At 45.9% G+C, this 1,293-nt stretch overlaps 1 pseudogene across 1 annotated transcript in view; it reads left to right on the forward strand.

Annotated features, from left to right (window-relative positions):
- Nucleotides 1-333: 333 nt before the first annotated feature.
- The window catches only part of TEOVI_000568500:pseudogene, a 1,173-nt pseudogene continuing 213 nt past the window's right edge, over nt 334-1,293 (forward strand). Inside the window, 3 exon segments of the mRNA in view lie at nt 334-1,152; nt 1,154-1,288; nt 1,291-1,293. The exon segment at nt 1,291-1,293 is cut by the window's right edge and continues 213 nt beyond it. Of these exon segments, the coding sequence occupies nt 334-1,152; nt 1,154-1,288; nt 1,291-1,293 (957 nt within the window).

Below are 1,293 nucleotides of genomic sequence, written 5' to 3' on the forward strand. Positions count from 1 at the left end.
GCTAATGTAAAGTCAAAGGTTGAAAACGTCAAGGTCACTAACAACATTTTTTTAATACTTTAAAAAAGTGAGCGTAAGACATAACTTTCTTTGTAGCAATAGACTGTAAAAGCTGCTCTGTTCGTACCTGAAAAATAGAGAGCAAGCCACAGGGAAGTGTGAATACATTTATTGGAAATATGGAATTCCTGACTTCCATTCATTAACAAAACTGAGTTATTTAAACGCACACAACCTCCGACGGGAGTCAGTCGTGTCTTATTCCAATTTCACTGCGCTTCAAGAGAAAGGCACTCGAGCTGCAAGTATAAAAGAAATATTCAAATGTGCGCAATGCCACAGATCTCAAGATATTCAAGGCACCGACTAAACATAGCAGTATTGTCGCTAGTCTTCTTGAATTTAGCAGAAGCTGCCACTTCAAACGGCAAAAACGCCCCGGCGTACGCAACTTTGTGTGACATTTACAATCTTAAGAATGCTAAACCACCAACACTATGGACAGCGCAGTTTGATAACGCAGATGATTTAATAACGGCCATTTACAATCTGAACATCAGTACCGCAAGTGATACGTGGTTAGAACACAAAGACGGAGAATTCTCAAACATCTAAGACGCCAACGAACGAACAGCAAAATTAAAAGCCTGGGTTAGACAAGTTAAAGACACAAACAGCTTAGGTGCAACGGCGGGTAAAGCAGGCCCGTACGCAAAGGTGGCCGACATTGCCTACAAGGCAATCGCCAACAAACAAATTGACAACTCGTACAAACAAGCGGCGGCGAAAAAAGGAGCGTTCGATGCCGCCAAAAAAGAAGTAACAGAGGCGTACACAACAGCAACAAGAAAGATATTGGACGCCATCTATGGCGACGGCAAATACGCATTCGATGCTAACGCTTTCACTGGCACAAAATCACAAATGTGTGGCGACGGCACCAACGGCCACGCCAACGTCGAACGAAACATACTAAACGACACGATCTGCCTTTGCACAGCGCACTCGGGCGTGGCGGACAAGGCTTGTGGCGAAAAAGACATGTGCGACGTATCAACAGGGGCCACAAGCACGGAGGCAGCAGCGAACAATCTTGAATCCGGCTGCGCGAAAAAAGAAACAAAGCAACAGCTCTCAGAGGCCCTAATACAAAGCAAAGGTAACAGCATTTTTCTCACACGTCGGTGCAATACCCGGCAGTGAGACTGATGCATCGGTACGGCTTGTGCTGGGGCCAGCGCAGGCGGCTGGCTGTCAAGGCTCGAACAGTGCGCAATGCGTAAACTACAAAAC

Source organism: Trypanosoma equiperdum (genome assembly GCF_001457755.1).
Source record: "Trypanosoma equiperdum strain OVI genome assembly, contig: ctg_1285, whole genome shotgun sequence".
Classification (NCBI taxonomy): Eukaryota; Euglenozoa; class Kinetoplastea; order Trypanosomatida; family Trypanosomatidae; genus Trypanosoma; species Trypanosoma equiperdum.